The sequence below is a fragment of the Pleurodeles waltl genome, chromosome 9, assembly GCF_031143425.1.
Source record: "Pleurodeles waltl isolate 20211129_DDA chromosome 9, aPleWal1.hap1.20221129, whole genome shotgun sequence".
Classification (NCBI taxonomy): Eukaryota; Metazoa; Chordata; class Amphibia; order Caudata; family Salamandridae; genus Pleurodeles; species Pleurodeles waltl.
The window spans coordinates 339,311,074-339,332,205 of NC_090448.1; the positions used below are offsets into that span (position 1 = coordinate 339,311,074).

At 46.4% G+C, this 21,132-nt stretch overlaps 1 protein-coding gene across 2 annotated transcripts in view; it reads right to left on the minus strand.

Annotated features, from left to right (window-relative positions):
- LOC138259273 (galectin-4-like) overlaps positions 1-21,132 on the minus strand; it is a 142,087-nt gene that overhangs the window by 79,766 nt on the left and 41,189 nt on the right. For both annotated transcript variants that reach the window (XM_069206886.1, XM_069206887.1), the window contains exons 3-4: positions 12,665-12,869; positions 10,490-10,645 (exon numbers count right to left, since the gene is read on the minus strand). In XM_069206886.1, the coding sequence (XP_069062987.1) occupies positions 10,490-10,645; positions 12,665-12,869 (361 nt within the window). The remainder of the gene's footprint in view (positions 1-10,489; positions 10,646-12,664; positions 12,870-21,132) is intronic.

Genomic DNA, 21,132 nt, shown 5'->3' on the forward strand with positions numbered 1-21,132 from the left:
TTGAAGCAGGACGCGGAGACGGCGTTGACTTGCCTGGTCATGGAGAGAGTGGAGTCGAGGATGACCCCCAGGTTGCGTGCGTGGTCCATGGGTTCCGGGGCTGTGCCTAGTGACGTGGGCCACCAAGAGTCGTCCCAGGCTGATGGGGCAGGTCCGAGAATGAGGACCTCCGTCTTGTCTGAGTTCAGCTTCAGTCTGCTGTCCTTCATCCAGTCCGCTACGGCCTTCATTCCTCGGTGGAGGTTAGCTTTGGCGGTGTGGGGATCTTCGGTGAGGGATATGATCAGCTGGGTGTCGTCGGCGTAGGAGATGATGTCGAGGTTGTGTTGTCGTGCGACGTGGGCGAGGGGGGCCATGTAGATATTGAACAGTGTTGGGCTGAGGGAGGATCCCTGTAGGACGCCGCAGATGATCTCGGTGGTTTTAGAGCGGAAGGGTGGGAGGCGGATGCTCTGGGTTCTGCCGGAGAGGAAGGATGTGGTCCAGGCAAGGGCCTTCTCTTGGATACCGGCGTCATGGAGGCGTGCTGATAGGATGCGGTGGCAGACCGTGTCAAAGGCTGCTGATAGGTCCAGGAGGATGAGGGCGGCTGTTTCTCCTTTGTCCATCAGGGTCCGGATGTCGTCAGTGGCGGCGATGAGGGCGGTCTCGGTGCTGTGGTTACAGCGAAAACCGGATTGGGAAGGGTCCAGGATGTTGTTGACTTCGAGGTAGCGGGTCAGCTGTCTGTTGACAATCTTCTCGGTCACTTTTGTCGGGAAAGGGAGCAGGGAGATGGGCCGGAAGTTCTTGAGGTCCTTGGGGTTCGCCTTAGGCTTCTTCAGAAGGGCGTTGATCTCGGCGTGCTTCCAGCTTTCTGGGAAGGTTGCTGTCTCGAAGGAACAGTTGCTTGTTTTCCGGAGGTGGGGCGCGATGGCTGGTCTAGCTTTGTTGAAGACGTGGTGAGGGCAGGGGTCCGATGGGGATCCGGAGTGGATGGAGTTCATGGTTTTGATGGTGTCTTCGTCGCTGACGCTAGACCAGACGGTAAGGCGACTGGTGCCAGTGGTAGTCGACTCGGTGGTGGGTGCGGGGGGGTCGGGGTTGAAGCTGTCATGGATGTCGGTGATCTTGCGGTGGAAGAAGGTGGCCAGGGAGTCGCACAGGCCTTGAGATGGGGGGATGTCGTTGGTGATGGAGCTGGGGTTGAAGAGTTCTTTCACAATGCTGAAGAGCTCTTTGGTGTTGTGTGCGTTGTTGTCTAGGCGGTCCTTGAAGGCGGTCTTCTTGGCGGTCCTGATGAGTTGGGGATGTCTGCGGATGGCGCTCTTGAGGGCTGTGTGGTTGTCTGGTGTTCGGTCGTGGAGCCATTTCTTCTCCAGCTTCTGACAGGTGTGCTTGGAGATCCGGAGGTCCTCAGTGAACCAGGCGGCTTTCTTGTTGGTGTGGTTGTTTGTAAAGGTCTTGAGAGGGGCGAGGGTGTTGGCGCAGTCGTTGATCCACTGTGTGAGGTTGGTCGCGGCGGTGTCTGGGTTGGTGGGGTCGGTGGGTGGTCTCAGGGCGAGGGCGGTAGTCAGTTGGTCCTCGGTGACCTTGCCCCAGCAGCGGCGTGGTAGCTGTTGGGTGCGGTGGTGTGTGGTGGGTTTTCTGAAGGTGAAGTGGACGCATCTGTGGTTGGACCAGTGTGGTTCGGTGGTGTGGTTGAAGGAGACGTGGGGGCTTGTGGAGAAGATGGGGTCAAGCATGTGTCCAGCGGCGTGTGTGGGTGTCGTTACGAGCTGTTTGAGTCCGAGATTGGTAAGGTTGTCGATCAGGGCGGTGGAGTTGGTGTTGTTGTTGTTCTCAAGGTGGAAGTTCAGGTCCCCGAGGAGGATGTAGTCCGTGGAAGCGAGGGCGTGGGTGCTGATGAGGTCGGCGATGGTGTCACTGAGGTCTGTAGATGAGAGTTCCTTTGAGGGTGGTGTTGGGGTCGGTGTGGATCTGGAAGTGCATGTGCTCGGCGGTGGTGAGGGTGTCATCGGTGTTCGTTGAGATTTTGATGGAGTCTTTGTGGATGATGGCGATTCCTCCTCCCACTCCGTTGGCGCGGTCCCTGCGGGAGATCTTGTAGCCCAGTGGGATGGCTATGGCGATGTCTGGTGCTGAGGTGGCGTTCAGCCTGGTCTCCGTCAGGAAGGCGACGTCGGGGCGGTGGAGTCTAGGAGTTCCCAAAGTTCGATGGCATGCTTGCGAGCGGAGCGGGTGTTGAGGAGGATGCAGCGGAGTTGGTTGGGTTCTCTGGCTGGTGGTGTGGAGGGTTGGATGCTGGTGAATCTGCAATTCCGGCAGGTGAAAGGCCCCTGGGTGCGTTTCGGGGTGGCCCGGTAGCAGGGGTGGCCTCGTCTGGTGTTGAGTGCGTGGAGGGTGCTTGCGTCGTAGTGCAGTCTGGCGTTGCAGGGGTGCAGGTTCCAGGGGTTCTAATGCTGGGTGCGGTCCAGGCACGGACGGGCGCAGACGGGCTTGCCTTAGGCACGCCTTCAGCGCGCAATCGGCGCGTCCGCTGTGCGCCCGCTTCACGGACTCCATATGAGGGCAGAGGGAGGGAGGAGCAGCTGGGAGGTGGGAGCCGGGCGGCCAATGGGAGTGAAGGGGGCTGGGCAGCAGGGGCTCAGCAGCAAGGGAAAAACCCGGGGGAAAACCCGGGGAAAAAACAGCGGGAAAAGACGGCGGGAGAGGGACAACAGAGCACAGGGGTACAGAAAGCAAAACACAGGGGCACAGAATGAAAAAACAAAGTGGCACAGAAGCCAAGCGCAGGGGTACAGAAAAAAGGGAGCGAGTAGTCAGGCGGCAAAAGCGGCAACGGAGGTTCAACCCACAGGGGGCTGCGTGGCAGATGGGGGGAGCGACCTGCCTGGTGACAGGGTCAAAGGTAGCATAACCCTCCACAACACCGGCCCAACCTCGCAACATCGCCCGTCGTGCACGCGTGAACGGAGGCCCCTCACAGGACTGTGTCCGAGATCACGTGACCGGGGTTTAGGCTAGTTTTCTCCACACTCTCATAAAATTTGTTTTTTCTTCATTTTACAATCCTTTACCTGTTTCCCTGGCCGCACAGATTGCACAAGGACCTCCCTGCGCCCCAGAGAAGGAACCCCCAACATTTTCAGTTTCTACACTGCTCCCGCGAAGATTTCCGGTAGGCCCGGGTTATGCGGATTAAGTTTATTGTAGTGTAACCGTCCGTGTCATCCTCTCCTCACACAGGCGCTGTCAGGGACAGGTGCTGGGCCGGAGAGGCACAGGTACTACGAGACATGGATAATGGAAATGAAGGACACGAAGGCTGGGAAACGGAACCCGCGAGATGCGGAGGAATACACTAGGTGAGTGCGGACTAATTATTGGAACAGATACACGCTGACACAGCCCAAAACACAGGCGCAAGGGTAACCAGGAACTACAAAATACAACAGTCTCTGTCAACATATGACCAGAGATTTGGTGAAGTCTGTAAGACTGACAAGTCCGGGGTGTTGATGGTTAGAGCTGTCGACTGTGGATATGTGGAACCTGGTTCGAGTCTCAGTCTCCACTCAACAACCTGTGATTCTAGCCACATCACATAATCTTCCCCAGTTGGATACAGCAAATAAAAATCGATCCTTGTGTAAGTTAACTAGTGCTCGTGTAAAGCGTTCCAAGACATTTGGGTCAAGTTTGCGCCATAAATATGTTGCAAAAAAATGTTAAACTCCTGGAACTCATTTAGCTCAGGTTTTTAAAAATATTTTATTTAGGGGAGAGAGACACTTAAAAACTCCTGGAGAGGGTCAGACTTTCTCCCTGTGTTTGCTCGTTACGACTGGTATTAAATTTATTTCCCAGGTCTAGTTTTTGCTCCCTGTCCAACCCTGTCGTTAAGGGTTTCCTCCTTAGGAAAACCCCCAAAACAGCAAATGTGAAAGCGATAACCAGATCAGTTTAAAGGAGCAGGGTACACAGGTGAATGACAGTTTCATATGAATGAACCTCAACTGTAACTGGTCTGCTGCACTGCAAACAAGAAAATCCCACTCTGCTAACCAAGACATCAACAGTCTATGCCCGTGGTGCTTGAGCTTTTGACTTATCTGATCCCCCGCTTAATCATTACTGGAATCCGGGACCCCACCACTTTGTCATTATTGAAAGACGTTGACCCCTGCCTACTCAATTTCGATGACCTGAACCACAAAACAATACATAAATGATTAAGGCGGTCATTCTGACCCTGGCGGTAAGAACCTCCAGGGCCGTGGTCCGCGGGAGCACCGCTAACAGGCTGGCGGTGCTCCTTTAGGCATTCTGACCGCAGCGGTACAGCCGCGGCCAGAAACGGAAAGTCGGCGGTGTACCGCCGGCTTTCCGCTGCCCAGGGGAATCCTCCATGGCGGCGCAGCTTGCTGCGCCGCCATGGGGATTCCGACCCCCATACCGCCATCCTGTTCCTGGCAGTTTCGGCCGCCAAGAACAGGATGGCGGTATGGGGTGTCGTGGGGCCCCTGGGGGCATTGGCACTGCAGGGGCCCCCGTAAGAGGGCCCCACTTAGAATTTCAGTGTCTGCTTAGCAGACACTGAAATTCGCGACGGGTGCTACTGCACCCGTCGCACCCCTTCCACTCCGCCGGCTCCATTCGGAGCCGGCTTCCTCTTGGAAGGGTGTTTCCCGCTGGACTGGCGGGCGGCCTTTTGGCGGTCGCCCGCCAGCCCAGTGGGAAACCCAGAATGACCGCCGCGGTCTTTTGACCGCGGTACGGTCTTCTGGCGGTTCCCGCTTGGCGGGTGGCTCCCGCTGCCGCCAATCTTGGAATCACCCCCTAAATGTTTTATTTAATTTGCAAGCATATATAAAAATAAATCACCATTTTGATGAGAGGGTTGGAGGTTTTTGTAAATTCAATTAAGGCAACCTGTTGTCTATACCATATTCTGTTTGATGCACTTGCATTGTCCCATAAAATCTATCTGAGTATATCATCCTAATTTTTAGCCTCCGATTTCAAATTCCTTCAATTTTACATATTGCTTCAGTACTTACATACACTTGATTATTCTGTTAGTGTTAATTAATTTTCAAAGCAGTCACAGACCTCGTGAGAGTGCTTCATGGGCCGCCAGTAGTCACCAGACCAAATTTAAGAACGACTGGTTTACAAGACAGGCACAAATGCTACAGTCTTCCAAGTGGAGCACAGATCCTGCTGACTTGCCTCATGTTGGCACAGGGCTGTTCAAAAGACTTCAGACCCCCTAACCCTCCCTTCGAGGCCGCTGTATCCCAAAGGGAACTCTGAACCCACCAACAGCACTCTGTTGTGCGTCACAAGGTTTTTCTGCTAATGCGTACATATTACATGCAAACCAGGACAAATGCTGAGAGCATATATGGAGATTAGGTTATGAAAAAAATAATCTACCTAATTCAGAAAATCAATATACCTCCAATTGTTCCTGGGTACTCTTTTCTATTGCCAGAATGATCACAAACCCACAGCCTGTTCTAAGTCGATTCCCCCATTACAAGAGCTGTGCTACAGACGTGCCTCATTCTTCCAGAAGAAAATCTCAAGGGTATGAGCCCTTCTCTCCAAAACCCCTCAACGACTCACCTACTATCAAAACACCGAACTTAAGAACTCCCTTACACTAGAAAGTCTCTTAGAACTATCCTTTCAGGATAGGCTTGGTCTTATCCACAGTATCCATACCAGACCCCCTTTGGACCCTTGTCCAGCTCATCCCTTCTCTCTCTTGGGGAAGATGCTTTATTACCGGCATTAAGATATTTATACAACCTTTCTCTAAGATTATGTTGTGTTTCATTGGTATAGGAACATGCACAAGTTATCGCCTGCTAAAAAAATAAAACATAATCGGACCCAAACACCCTCAATTATTTTGGACCCATCTCCCTATTATCTTTCCTGCCCTAAGGTTCTGGATAAATCTGTCTATAAAGTATCTGAGTTCTTGGGTTTGAATAAACTGTTCAAATCTGCTCAAGTTGTTTCCTCAGTGCTCACTGCACAGAGACCACCTTACTGACAATCACTGATGATCTTGGGATGGTACTAAACAAGGGTCACTGCAGCACTGGTCCTTTCAACCTATGGGATATGTTTGATATGGTCTCTTTTACCTCTGTAGTGACAAGCCTATTTAATACGGGTATCTGTAAAAAACACTTAAATGGCGCTGCTACTTCCTAACTGAAAAGACTACAAACCATGGCCCATATTTATACTTTTTGACGCAAACCAGTGCCGGCGCTGGTTTGCATCAAAGATTTTACCGCCGGCTAACACCATTCCTACGCACCATGCGGGTGCCTTATTTAAGGAATGGCGTTAGCTGGCGCTGCGGACTGGTCAGAGTAAAAAAAAATGACTCAAACCAGGCAGTGCCGGCGTAGGGGAAAATGGGGGTTCTGCGTCAAAAAATGGTGCAAGTCAGGTTTGAGGCAAAAATCATGCCTCAAACCGGACTTGCACCATTTTTTGACGCACAACCCCCACTGAAATGACTCCTGTCTTAGCAAAGACAGGAGCCATACCCCCTTGCCCAATGGCCATGCCCAGGGGACTTCAGTCCAAATTAGGCCCCCCTATGCAACTTAAAAAAAAAAAAGAATACTTACCTCAACTTACCTGTACTTACCATCCATGGGTGTCCTCCAGGGGTGGTTGAGGGTGGCAGGGGGTGTCCCTGGGAGCAGGGAAGGGCACCTCTGGACTCCTTTCATGGTCAGAGACCATGGAAGTGAGCCCACAGATCCCTTAACGCCTGCCCTGACCCAGGCGTTAAAAAACAGCGCACATCAGGCTGTGCGCCATTTTTTAAGGCCCGCCCTCTCCTGTGCATCAAAATGACGCAGAGTATAAATAAGGCGCACAGGCCTTAAAGTCATTTTTTGGATGGGAACGCCTACCTTGCATGTCATTAACGCAAGGCAGTTTCCCCCATCCCAAAAATGACTCACACAGAGGAAATTTGACGTCCACGGGCTCGGGCGTCAAAGTTTGTGCTTAATGTGCGTCAAAGTTTTTGACGCACATTCGGCACAAACAGAGTATAAATATGCCCCCATGTCTCTCCTGACATACTGCTAAGACAACTCTGCACTTATAGGTGAGGTTTTCAAGGTTCATTACTAAGCCCCATATGGTTCAACATTTTTATTAAACCTTTAATAGCTATCATCCATTTGTTTGGTTTGGACATGTTGTTTTGTATTTACAACACTCAAATATAATACTCTGGAATTCCATCAGATACTGCTGCTAATATTTCCCAGCATATGCAGACAGTTGCTGGCTGGATGGCTATGAATTCCTTCGAGCTTAATGAGGAAAAAAGGGAGATACTTTTCTTTACTAAACGATCCATTGGGTAACTCCCTTTTTGGTAATCTCGTGAACTTGACCCCACTCCTGTTGAATCAGCTAAGAATCTCAACTTTGTGATAGATTATTAGATCCATTTTACAGTTAGAATTTGCCGGTTGATAGCCACTTGTTTTAATCACTCCCAAAATGTTGAAAAATATTGTTCCCCTTTTGCCAGAATCTTCTAGAAATATAGTCATCCGTGCGATTACCACGTCAAGACTGGATTATGGTAAATCTCCATATTTGGGCACCTCCTTGTACCTGATCTACTGACTTCAAGGGTGTAAAATCTGCCACGAGGCTCCTACTAAACCTTCCGACGTCACCAATAAGCTAAAAGATCTCCATTGGTTCTACATCAAAAAGAGGATCATTTTTAAATCTTTGCGTTTAGTCCCCAATGCTATCCAAAATAAAGATGATCACATAACTTGAATTCCAAATTTTAGATATACATCCTACAACATGCTCTTTGGGTCACTTCACAAACTCTGATCCCCACGGCAAGATCAAACACAGTCATCTGGTGGTCACTCCTTCTTGCAAGTAAACACTGGATTGTTTTGCCTACCAATATCTGTACCTTACTGAGCCTTTCAGTATTCAGGAAACATTTAATAACTTGCCTATTTTAACCCCTGGGATAGCCTGCCTTGCCCTTCGTTTGATCTCTAGTCCAGAATGCTTTATTTGGGTCACAGCTGCACTTCAGGAATCCTGTACTAACTCGAGAGAGAGAGATAGAGAGAGCGAGAGAGAGAGAGAGAGAGAGAGAGTGTGTGTGTGTGTGTGTGTGTCAGGCTTAGGACCTACTAAACTTATATTTTGAATGATAATGATAACAGTGTTAGCGAGATCACCGTAAAAGTTTCACACATTTTCTGAACATGTTGATATTAGTCGCGCTAACAATACACAGAATGAATTTTCTGCTTTCTGAAAAGGTGCAGGACTAATTAAAGCTGCAACGGAAGTCTATCCTATCTCGTACAAATGAAGTTTGGGGGTAAATAAAATGGCAACATTTGCCTGGCGCCTGTGTGCCTCACTGCCAGTATTCTGCAGTGATGAAAAGCAGGGCTGTAGTCCCTCCTCTGCTTTATGGATGATTATTGGAGAAGAAGATATTAAGAGTGGTGAGGATTTGGATAGAGCAGACAAGAGGACTGAAAGAACGCAGCAAAGTACCACTATCTCTCTGCAGACCTGCTGGCTTTCTGAGGTATGCAGGGACACTTACATGGCTCAACATATAACTAGAGAAGGAACTCTAATAGCCATTCAGCCAATCCAATAACTGTGAGATAGATTGTAGGTATTAGGTAGGAACTAGACTAATCTAAGAAAGAGAGTAAGATTTTGTGGTGTAAAATGTTTGCAATATTTCTAATATTCACCTTGACTGCTGAGATTACAGTACTAAATACCAGTGCTTCATTTGTGCTTGTTGTTTCCGGTGCTGAGCACCGGCACTTATTTTTGAGGGTCGGGGCTTATTCTTCGGCCTCAAGCATTTACTGCTAGCAAAAAACACAAATGGGAAAGACGGAGGAAGAGAAAACGAAAAAAGCGTCACAAAGGGAGAAAGTAGAAAGATGCAAGAGTGAGCTGAAGGGGCAGGGAGTGGGGCTTTCTATGGATTGAAGAGGCCCGAGATGGCTTCATGATTACGCCTCCTCAGTATTCCATGTTCACATTTAATTGCAGCAGCCTCGTGTTGAAGAGGAGGGCTTTGGGCACCGGCACCTTTTTATTTACAAATTAAGCACTGCTAAATACCATCATTCTGACACATAGCATTTACGTATGAATGGTGCATAATAAATAAACCTTTATTGTAAAATACCAGCAACTGTATATCTACTGTTTCTAGGGACCAGAGATTAGTATTTACATCCAATACTTCTCCTGCAGATGAGTTTTACTCTGTGACAGGGTTGTTTGACTCCCAATACTCCTTATTTGTTTGGGCATAACTCACTGGGGAGGAGTGAGCGACACCTGCATGTTCTACTTTTTATCTGAAGAGTGCATGCTAGCTATTGTTCATTTGGGGCCTAGGAGATGTACCCGGGTGTGCCTCTACTGAGAAGTGGGGTTCATGACAACTCTGCTCTTGAAGACAGCCACTGATAAAGACATAGACGCAAACACTAGCTCCACCTTGCGGAAATCTGTAATGTTGGAGAATACATCACACTAATACTAAACATTTTAATGCCGCGCCCCTCCAGTTGCAAAAATAAAAATCATTGGCTCCCCCTCAGAATTTTTCACAATTATTTTATAAAGATGGCAATGTTTAAATACGTCTAGACTTATTTAAACACTGCAGTTCAGTACTGTTACCTTTTTGAAAATGCAATAACATGCTTCCGCTTAAAACAAAGGCCTGTTATCTGTATAATGCTGCTTTTGGCCACAATCTGACGCCCCCCCTTAGGATCACTTGAGACCCCCTATGGGGGCCTGCCCCCCAGTTTGAAGACCTCTGCGCTAAGTATACTTAAACAAATGTAAATGGTAATCACAAGGCAGAAACCTCTACAAGGCTCTCCACGTAGCGATACCCACAACACGCACTCTGCCAAATCAAGGTAGCCAACAGCCCCAAGAGGCCATTTAAATGCCAGATTGCATAGTACCAAAGGTCTGGCAAGTTTCCCACAGCATAAACGATAAATAGCCTCCAATTACTCTGTATTATAGCTACAATCCTCAAGTATTACTCATCTCCCCAATGTCCGATTAATTTTGTATTACAAAATCCATCGCCCACTGGCTCCATACTCCTTCCAATCCCCATCACTCATTCTACCTTGAAAGGTTACAGAATCGTTCACCAAGCCCCTATTTACTACCTCCTCTACTTTTATCATCTTTTTATCACTCGTTTCTGCACACACCCACTTGTCATTATTCACTAACACCCTTGACAACTTACCTCATCACTTAGCAAGCCCTGATTCCTTTTAAGAGCACTTCAAACTTAAATAAGACAACCCCCTTTAGAACACAACCACATTTCACAACTCCCTCAAATTGCTCTCACCCTCCAGTCTTGTGTGACCCTTGCTCTCCTTTTCATGTTACTCACCCCGCCCGTTATGGCCACGTTGCTTCCAAACCCTCCAGCTTCTGCACCAAATTTGATGGACTCAATGGTCACGTCTCCAGCCACTTGAAGGAACTCCACACGCTCCAGCGGAATCCTGTGCATAAATTCATAGAATGACCCGCCGTTCACGTTCACCTGTCAGAAGAGAGATGGCACGCTTTTAATTTCCATAAGTGTAAGTCAAAGTCAAAATGTTGGATAATTTCTGTGCAAGTCTTCTGTGGCATAGGCTGTTTTCCTAGGCAAGGTCTTACACAGGACACACCATCCCCCGACTGTGGTTCAAGAGTTTTGAATGGTGATCGCTCTTATTTTCGGAGATATCTTCAATTTGTTTGAGACTACACCAGAAATAAAAGCCGAAGGTGCTGTTTCCCCTTTTGTTCTGAAGCAGAGGATTGCCGCATGGGTCCATTGGCCATCAATCAAGCATCTGCATACTCTTGTCTGGAGGAGCATAATTAACACTGAAGACAGGTCGTATAGTGCTCTAGGCAAAGTTGCAGATTGTAGTCCCAACGCCACAAGTTGGATCCATACTGGATGCTAGCATTGGCACTCTGGAGCCTCCACTGCATCTTCAGGAGCATCTTATAGTTGTGTGGGTTAGTTTTCCGAGAGGACCATGTGCATGGGATTGCTGCCAGAAGGTTTATGTGACAGATCAGTTGTGGTTGCTGGGGGAAGGGAAGACTGGGCCAGCAGAGGATGCTGGGATCATCACTGCTGGTGTGAACAGTAAGATCCCATGAGAGGAAGGCAAAAGGCTGCAGTTCCTGGCTTGCTACTGGTTTGACAGAGCAATGCCATCTTAAGGATGCAGACACCGGAACAGTATGTATGAAAAGAGTTAGTGGGCAGTGAGTGAATGAGTGAGTAACTTAAGGGGCTGAAAGTATTCCTCTATAGTTTCAGACTGATGGTGAGATAGTAGAACAGACACTAATCGTATTCCTGAATATATTTCTCTACGTATTCATAATATGTGGTGAGACAGGGCGGTGTGTCTTTACAGCTGCTCACACATGCTAGTCATTATAAGAGGTTCTTAGTGATGGAGGTGGTAGAGGTCATTGGAGGGAAGGACTTAGGCCCATATTTATACTTTTTTAGGGCTGCATTTGCGTCATTGTAATATGTGACTACTGTCTTTTGTTTACACATAATGTTAAGTTGTGTGTGCAACATGTTTAATGATTGAAAATACATTCTGTCATTTGTATGGCTTTGCTGCCTTAGATCTTTGGTACTTATAAGTTCTAAGTTCCATGTGACATCAGTATCCTCAGGTTCTGGAGCCTGGTGTGGTGGCAGGTGGAGGTTGGCTCTGGACCTGAGAGGCTGTTGATGACTGTCATGGATCCAACAATAAAATTACAACTAGAAAACTTACACTGAAGTGTGAGTGGAGTTTCTTCCTTCGTTTGCTGCTACCACCATACTACATTTATTTTTTAACGCAAAAGTGGTGCAAACTTACAAAATATAATGGTATTTTGTAAGTTTGCACCACTTTTGCGTAAAAAAAATGGCACAAATGTGGCGCTAAAAAAGTATAAATATGGGCCTTAATGTTCAGTTTAAATGAAAATGACTTATCCAATTTGCTTTAGTCTGGAGCAGAAGTAACCACTTTGTTATTAATGTATTTTGTGAACTCCAGTGGCCACTGTCAATATCTTTGCTGCCTTAGGGCTCAGTTTAGAGTCTGGCAGACAGAGTGCTCGATTGCAACTGGCAACAGAGGGCTCTGTCTACCAAACACATGTTCCACCTGCCTAATTGTGAGTCAGGTGAATAATCAGGTTTATGCCAATGGAGTAAAATTTACTCTATCGGCACAAACCTTTCTCTGAAACCTGAGGGGATATGGGCCATCAGAAGTAAGCTATCTGACTGGCCGTACTTTTTAGAGTGGGAGGTCAGATGTTTTTTTAACTACTTTCTTCCACCACCAGCAATATTCAAGCAGTGAAACACAGAAAAAATAAACCAAAAATTAAACACTCGCCCCCGCACGCCCCTCCAACCCCTTGTGATGTTGGGGCCATTAGTTTTTGCTTCCTTAAAAACAAACTACTGTTTTGGGAGTTTGTTTTTCGAAAAGTAAAAACTTTTAAATAGGCGGGTTAAGACTTGGTATGTGTCCCCTACCTGGTAGGAGTCCTGCTTGACAATGAAGACCACCTCAAAGTGCTCCCCCTTTTGGAATGGCATCTCAGCCTTCTTCTCTTCGCTGCTCCATGATCCTCCCTCAAAGCTGTTGAAAACCACTTTGCTGAACCAGTTAAAGCGAGGGTTGAAGTGCAGGGCAATGTCTGAATCATCAGACTGTCCACTCCTGAAATTTATGTGAAACCTGCAGGAATCAGGAAGGAAGATCAACCAGGGTTCATTTTCAACATCTCCCATTTAGATTAGTATTTGCATATACATTTGCATAACATATAAGTTATTAAATTTATTATTTCCCAAATTGTATCATGGGAATCCAATGAGGCAACCTGATTTCACCCCTAGCAGGTACACCCCGTTAATCATAACACGTCTAGCAGAAAGGAACCATTGCTGATACTGTTCCCAAAGGACCAATCGCATGAGGCTGCCACCGTCTACTGGTTAGGACAAGTAGCTGACGTTTTAAAAGACAACTCTTTACCATCCTTGTTCCTATTAGCACAGCTGGGTCCCTCCTTTCATGAACACGTGCCTTACTGTCTCATGACTGAATCTTGCTCTTGTAAGCCAGCTACATATTAGATTTACACATAGGTGTGTGCATGGAAGGCAGTAACTTATTTACAGTTGTAGCTGCAGACAACGGCCATCATTGATGTCAAGGAATTAGGCTTTAGGTTTGGGTTCTTACCTTATAAAGGGATGCCCAATGGATGGAAGTGTGCAATTCCCACAATCGTCTCTTCAGTTAAAGATTATCATGTCAGATTATCATGTCAGACCGTGCTGCAGTTCTGAGCCGCAGTGTGCCAAAACCACACACCCATTCATTAAGTCTATACCCTTACAGGTTGCACCTATATAAACTGCACTAACACAGAACAAACCCATTTAGTTTCCAGTCATAATACTAAACCTATTCAGGTGTTGCGCCTATTCAGAGTACGCCCATGAAGGTTACACCGAGCCTACAGAAAATACTTATTAACGTGCACCTGCACAGGCTACCTGTAACAGAGAACATGTATGCCTGCCATAATAAAACAGGCTTACACTCATACAAAACATACCCCTGTAGGTTACACACATACATACTACACATCAATAAATTGTACTCATAGAGACCACATACACACTGCAAACACATAAGCCACACCGATGCATAATGCAGGGAGATATATGAAACTATTTGCACCCATACATACTGCATGCATATGGCCCAAACCCATATATAACACAGCTGTGCGAATTATAACCATACTGATGACACCTATACAACCCAGGCTCGTAAAGACTGTGTCCACACAATACACTATACAACGCACAGACATGGATAACACATCCGTACTGACTTCTCTCATATTGGCTAATGCCATCCATGAAAGCTACATCTATAGAAACTACATGCATACATACAATACTGTTAACAGGCCACACTCACCCAGGTTACACCTATGTGTACTGCACTCAGAATACACACAGACTACTCCTGTACATACTACACCAGCAAACACTGCACTGATATTCTCCGCCCTCCCATAGGCGGCAACTATGCATACTACACAAATCCGACTTCAATGGGAAAGACAATGGCAACTGATTTGAAATATATGCAGACCCCCACTATGCAGTGCGCACCTAAACACAAGATATCCTTACTGAGCACACTCATACATAACACAGGCTTACAGACTTCACCCATGCACTTTTTAGGGGTAGACTATGCCTACGCTCTCTTCTTGTTTGTGGAGAAGTGTGGCACAGTGGTTAGAGCGGTAGACCTTGATGCAGAGATCAGGGCCAGGGTCAGGGTTCAGTTCCCACCTTGGTGGGTCTTGGGCTCAATTCCCTTGGACCAGATAATTCTCACCTCTGTGCCTAATCTAATTAATGGGTCTAACTCTGGGCAATGGCTTGCTTAATCTCCACAACAGCCCTGACAGTGTGTGGATGCCTGGCTTCACCCTGGGGCTGTCCAGGAGTGGGTGCCTCCCAGGGAAAGGCCAGGAGTGGATCTACAGTGGTATGTGTATAGTGCCTTGAGACCCTAACGGGTGAGTAGTGCACTATACAGTGCAAAGTTTTTTTTAAGCCCCATAAGGTTACAAGCACAGACATACTGAACATGCAAAGTGCTCAGATTCAGACTACACCCCTGCTGACTACACTTTACAGACTATTTTGATGCACACTGTTCCCAGGAATACTTTATCCATGTACTCTACATCTTGCATGCAGCTAATGTCTACACAGATACAAGCACTAAACAATAAGTGCAACATATGTCCTCATTACGGCTCAAACAAATGTCGCTTTTTGAGAATAAGCAGGTCTATGACTTTGTTAAATATACAGTACATACAATACATATAAGGGCGTATCTGGTTGGATGTTGCTTATAGTGCAGACAAATAATTACTCATCAGCTGAACGGGTTGGGCTAGTTCTGGACCACACCTTGACTGATGCGTGGAAACCAAGCTTTGCTTTTACATTTACAAGCTGGCAAGGAAGAAAAGAACCCTTGACAGGCTCCAACAGGTTGGCTCCAATGTCATGATGGGAGAGGAAATCATAATTTCCTTAGACTTACAAATCTAATACCCTGAACACAGTTACATAAAGGTTACTAAAATGAGGATTCAATATATGGACTCGTCTGAGGATAGTTATTATTATCAATACAGAAGCCTAAACATAGAAACTAATGAAGACACTATTGACCAAATAGCGAGCTGTAAATGTCCTTACTCTCGTTGCATTCGATGCTTTCCACATTCCTACTTAGTAGATATGATAACTGATCCAATTAATGTTAAAGGGAAACGCCAGGATAAGAGTGGACATGTTAATGTCCAAAATTTCTTCCAAAGTAGATTACTGTAGAGTATTAGTAGTTTTGTGATTGACCTTTGAGAGTGTATTACTCAAACTTAAGCATTAGTTGTGCAAAATAAATGATCTGTCTGTATTTTAGCTTTTGGTAGGTGTTAATATCCATCACAAGTGTCTATACACTCTGTACAAACTAACTTTAAATTGAACTATTTTGATGCAATAACTGTGAGAAACCATTGCGATTTTTTGTTCTCCTGTGGTGAAACACCAGTGCTGGCTGTCTAAAATGAAATGCAACAGCCATCAAATGAAGCTTGATTTTGCGATTATTATGAAACATTCGGTTCGCTTATTGTAATTTAGAGTACAGCCCAGTTTCCCTTTTTGTGTTGTTTCATCATTAGGGCCCATGGTGTTGAGTTTCAGCTACAAAATGTGTGATACAGATATTAGGTTCTTACAAGATGTGTCAACTGGTGACATAATGCAAGTGAAAACTGTTCCTGCTGAGTGTTGCCTCTAATGTCCCTAGATGTCCTAAGAGCATCTGTCTGGGGAAAGGTATTGTTTTCTGTTCAAATCTCCTGGGCGCGAGGGCTGTACTCTTCAGTCCTTGGCAAGACGGAGTCTACTCAGGAACCTGCACCTCTTATAGGGGTAGTGGAAGACTGAGCTGCTTAAAATGGTAAAAATTGTGGTTCTACCCACATCTAGGGCTAAAAGGCAATTCAGAATGTAAGTGTAAGTTCCCTTAGATGTCCTTCAACAATATGCCACTGAATAGCAATGTTCATTATGTTAACTGCAACGGCCTGGATACTGATTTATTTTGTCATTTCTAATTTGCTTGCAGCATCTAATAGTGCTAAGAAGCAGGCAGCAGACAAGGCGGCATGTTAGCACTATGCGAAATAAACACACGCATTCGGAAAGTAATGTATATGTAAAAAAGTATGCTTCCTTGAATTCTATATTTTGCACAGACAATCATTAGCCATATTTCGACCTGGTACGCTATAGAAACAGACTTCTTAAAAACAAAACCGCCTTCACAAACAAAGAAGAAAAAAGATTTTGATTAAATATACGAACTGTAATATAGGAGCACATTTTTACAGAGCCATTCCATTTAATCTTAAAGTTTCAAAATACAAGAAAAGTCATGTGAAACATTTGCTGTGGCAACAGCCTGTTACCATAACCACACCACGCATGTGCTTACATTTTGAAACGTTCATGGTGAAGATTAACCGGAATCAGGAAGTGTGGTTGGGCATTAGTCATGTAGTTCTGTGGTCAGTGTTGCTATGGTGACACGGTATACACGTGGCACAAAACCCAGTCATGGGAGGGCTTGCAGAGAATGGCGTATTGTCAGTGCTTAATTTGTAAATTAAGAGGTGCCGGTGCTCAAAGCCCTTCTCTTAAACACGAGGCTGCTGTAATTAAATCTGCCCCACTGAATACTGAGGCAGCGTAATCCTGAAGCCATCTCGGGCATCTTCAATCCATTTACTGCCACCCCTGCCCCTTCAGCTCACTCTCGCAGCTTTCTACCTTCTCCCTTTATGACGCTTTTTAGTTTTTCCTTCTTCCATCTTTCACATATGTGACTTTTGCTCGCAGCAAATGCTTGAGCCATAAGAATAAGCCCCAGCCCTCACAAATAAGTGCCGGTGCTCAGCACCGGAAAGAACAAACACAAATTAAGCACTGCATATTGTAAAATGCAGCCCCGTATGCAAAATTGTGTAAGGGACTTGAACATTTCAGCATTCTGCATATCTACAGTGGCATTAGGCAGAACGGGGTCCTCGTGAGTGATGGGCAACCCAACCCGCCTTGCTTGGGTAGCGCCTTGGGCGATAATATATTTGCCCCCCCCGCTGCTGAATAGAATGAGACAACAGAAGCAGCTTTGCCTAGTTTCCCAGATCCATGCGTGATGAGATGCCCAGGCCAGTTTTTTTTTTTAATTCTGGGACTTGTCGTCTTGTTTGCTTCCTTATAAATCAGGATCCCAGAATTCCAAGAGAAAAACCTGGGCTGGAGCAGCACATCGCGCATTGATCTGGGAAACTTGGCAGTTATGCAGAGGGCCCCTTTTGTGTTCACAGGGCAGTTCCTGGCTGATTACATCTGAGCAGCGACGCCTCAGAAGACAAACATCTGCACTCCTTTCCTTACTCAGCTATGAGCAGTGACTGGCCTCTGGAGACAGACATCTGCACTCCAACCTAAACTCACTTAAATCGACCTCAGTTCACTCATTCACGCAGGTGCCAAGGTGTTAGTGTGAGTGGAGGAGGGAGGTAGTTATTAGTGCCTGGTGGCAGGGATTGAGAGGGAGATGGGATGGCCAGTAAGGGATTTGACAGTTTTAAAATAAAAGTTGTGGCATTTCAAAATTATTAAAAACAATTTTTAAATTGAATCACGGTAGGCAAGTGAGTGGGGCGCTGCTGTTTGCATGACCTTAATGCAGAAAGCTCCAAGCGCACCTCTAAACAATAGCGCCCTAGGCCTGAGGCCACCTCACCCATGCCAAAAGCCCACCCTGATAATTACTGCATTTGCATCACAATATTGTCAAGGTTTGCCAGGTCAATGTGCGAGTAGCTCATCCAGTCCAGGATTTTGTTCTAGGATACGTAGTCTTAATTTTGCAATGGAAAAAAACAGAACTACAAGTCCCACAATGCAAAGAGAAACGTGGTCTGGATGAGCTACTCACAAACGCAACTGGAAAACTTAAAAGCTCTGCCTGTGCAGACCCCAGTTTGCATAGTGGTTGTAATCTGGTAATACTATCACTGGCATTACCAACTAGCAAAATCCCAGCTGGAAACTATTATTTGCATTTAGGAAAAAAACATACTGGTTGACTGATGCAAGTTATGTGCTTGCTTGCTTGCAACCCACACACTGCATAACTGCACTGCTTCATGTGAACCACTCTGTTTCGGAAAAAGACAGTCGACCACATGCCGTACTTATGCCCTGTCTCTTGGGCTCAGAAGAAGAGAGAATGGCTGCTCGAAACACTTCATCTGAGGCCAGGCATCGGTTTGGGGCCACCACCAGCCCTTGAGCACTGAGACGATAGGTTGCTGTGGCGAGGAGCTATGAATAAAGGCCTGAGCAAAGATGGGGCAGCTGCAATGGCTGCATGGGCTTATCAGAATGTCTCCAAGGTCCCTCTCTCTGCTTCTCATTCGTTGAGTGTCCATTCAGCTGGGCTAATATTTGATGAAGACAAGGGCACAAGGTTGGGGCAAGCTCTTGCCAATTCTTGGAGCAAATACTATAATTGCCCCAAGAACTGGAAAAATTGTGCCCCTTGCCCTCATCCATGCTCTCAAATACATGCACTGTGCATGCGCGTTACGGGTGTAAAGCAGTGCTTAATTTGTAAATAAAAAGGTGCCGGTGCTCAAAGCCCTCCTCTTAAACACGCGGCTGCTGCAATTAAACGTGTGAACATCTCGGCCTTTTCAATCCATATAAAGCCACTCCCCGCCCCTTCAGCTCACTCTTGCAGCTTTCTGCTTTCTCTCTTTGTGACGCTTTTTCGTTTTTCTCTTCATCCATCTTTCCCATATGTGTCTTTAGCTCGCAGCAAATGCTTGAGGCAGAAGAATAAGCCCCGGCCCTCAAAAATAAGTGCCGGTGCTCAGCACCGGAACCAACAAGCACAAATTAAGCACTGGTGTAAAGTAAGATGGGGCAAATTTGTGTAATTTCCATTGAGGAAATTACGCAAAATGCCCAAAAAATCATTAGACAAAATTAAGCTTTATTACACGAAATGCCAGCTTCCATATTTTGCACTCTTTTCCAGCAAAGAATACATAATTGAGTCCCTTTCAGGCACCAGAACACACTTTGTGCTATTATGCAGTGGGGTGTGTTGGTGTAATAGCAGGCATTTGGCGAAACAATGGTAACACGAAATACCAGAAATTATTCAAGATTACATCGCATAAATGAAATTTCGCCTCTGAGTAGGCAAAAGTTGAGGTTCACCATCTGGCCCAGTTTTAGCACTGGTGTGCGACAATCTTTTTTGGCACCCCTCACCCTAGTACCATCTCCTCGGATTCCCTCACTACCAAATGTGCTTCTCATCTCTCCACAGCCCCCCTTCACATACATTCATTTTTTTTAAAGCGCTTATGAAGGCTGGCTTCACTAATCCAATTAGCTATCCACATAAAATAGAGATCTGTTCTTTGCAGCAGGCATATTAACCCTCTGCGCTACTTTATGGTGAATCAAAACTGCCACTGGACAAAACTCCAATATCTCTCTCTAACGGGACCAGGAATCACAACAGGTATCTTGACACTTTAATTGTTTCCTGAAGGCAGGACGCGCAAGGAACTTGTCCGCAGGCACTAAAAATCGCAAGTTTCTAAGTTATTGCTGAACACTGCTCCCCCTGAGGTCAGCGCCCCCCAATCCAGGTCAGCACCGGTGCTGCTGCACCGCCCTAAAGCCGGCCCTGTTCACCATTGTCACATGCACTATGCCTGTAATGCTTTGCTGCACTCCATCTATCATCTGGACTGTGGCAGTGTGAAAACAGAAAACCGGTCTCGTGACTTTGCATCGTCCTCTGGCTGGCATCAGGGATGGTGCCTTCATGGCGGAGCTGCCACAACAGCTGCCTTGGTACTGGGAGATGCTGCAATTGCTCTGATGTCTGCCCCATGCCTCAAAGACCTACTGGCTTAGAAATTAGGGAACTGCAATACCAGCCCTTATTGCACCAAATAAACCATTGCTGGGGTTTATAGAAGGTAGTCTTTGCTAGTAAGTGTACTTTCAAACAGGTGGTGTGTAAATACCCTGACAATGTTGCACTGAGATGGTTAAAGTAAGCCATCATCACTTATCTTCCGCCCCAAAGAAGATGCTCTTGGGAAAACGGGGCTCACGACATAGAGAACATTTTTAGGTCATGCCTTATACAGCGTATGCACTGCCTGTTTTGAGGCGTTTTGTTAGCTCACAGTGGGCTTAGAGCCCACCCATTGTTTACAATTGGTTGGCCTCACTGTCCCTCTCATTTGCTTGATTCTTATTTGATGGCTTTTGTGGACTCTACTTCCTCATTGTGAGTTTGTCGCTCTCCTTGAGCCAAATGCATTACTGTGTCTTTACACTTCTTGTTGTTTGCTTTGTTTTGGCAGAACTTTTTTTCTTTTTCTTAAACATGCTAAGAGAGTGTGTATGTCTTCCAGCTGTTCCCCTTATGTGCTTCTCTGTCTTTCCATCTGTGATGCTTTTTTTGTCGCCATGGACTTATGTTCTGTCTGCTGGTCTCTGTGTTGCTCTGTTTCAGTGTGCTTCTCTGTCTCCTACCCCTGATCCCTGTGTTGGTCTGTCTCGCCATGTGCTTCTTTGATACCACCCAGCACCCCTGGTCTCAGGGTTGCGCTTTTTCACGATGTGCTTCTCTGTCCCTCCTGTGTTGTTTCAGTCTGTGTTGCTTCCCCCATCTCTGTGGTGCTCTGTCTTGCTGCATGCTTCTGTGCTCCCCAGTATTGCTTTTGTCTTTCCTTGTGCTTCTCTGCCTCTCCTGTGTTGTTTCCGTCCCCTGT